The sequence below is a fragment of the Mesitornis unicolor genome, unplaced genomic scaffold, assembly GCF_000695765.1.
Source record: "Mesitornis unicolor isolate BGI_N332 unplaced genomic scaffold, ASM69576v1 scaffold39056, whole genome shotgun sequence".
Taxonomy (NCBI): Eukaryota; Metazoa; Chordata; class Aves; order Mesitornithiformes; family Mesitornithidae; genus Mesitornis; species Mesitornis unicolor.
In genome coordinates, this window is record NW_010190971.1 from 1 (window position 1) to 542 (window position 542).

The window sequence follows — 542 nt, forward strand, 5'->3', positions numbered from 1 at the left end:
AGGGGTGACCTAAGGGGACCATGGGGACGGACACTGGGGATAACCAGGGGACCCAGGGGGACATTGGGGTGCCCCAGGGTGCCACCCCAAACCCCGCACACAAAGCAGCACAGGACCAGGATGCCACAACCGCTTCCAACACCGCCTCCCGGGACACCCCCCCAGGACCCCTTGGGGACACTTTGGGGACACCCATTTCGGGAGGGGGGGGCCAGGACCTGTCGAAGGCCTTGACGCGGCCCAGCAGCTTCTTGTTGTTGCGGCAGTTGATGAGGACCTGGGTGTTGTTCTTGACCGACTGGGTGAGCACCGACAGCGGCCCCGTGTTGAACTCCTCCTCCTCGCGCTTCTGCAGCTCCTCCGGCGTCATCTCGCTCTTGGGCTTGTTCAGGAGGCTCCTGCACGGGGACAGTGAGGGGACAGCGTGGGGACAGCGTCGGGGGGCATCAGGTTGGAGGTGGTGGAGGGAGATAGATGCTGGGGATGTGGGGCTGGGGGTGGCAGGGGACGGTGGGATGGGGTACGGGGGTGCTTGGGGACAG

At 65.7% G+C, this 542-nt stretch overlaps 1 protein-coding gene across 1 annotated transcript; it reads right to left on the bottom strand.

Annotated features, from left to right (window-relative positions):
• Positions 1–218: 218 nt before the first annotated feature.
• On the bottom strand, positions 219–397 carry LOC104533296 (small nuclear ribonucleoprotein Sm D2; the record flags this gene model as incomplete). The annotated part of the gene is made up of 1 exon (XM_010186592.1): positions 219–397. A coding segment is annotated over exon 1 (152 nt), but the record flags the coding sequence as incomplete, so codon positions are not given.
• Positions 398–542: the final 145 nt, after the last annotated feature.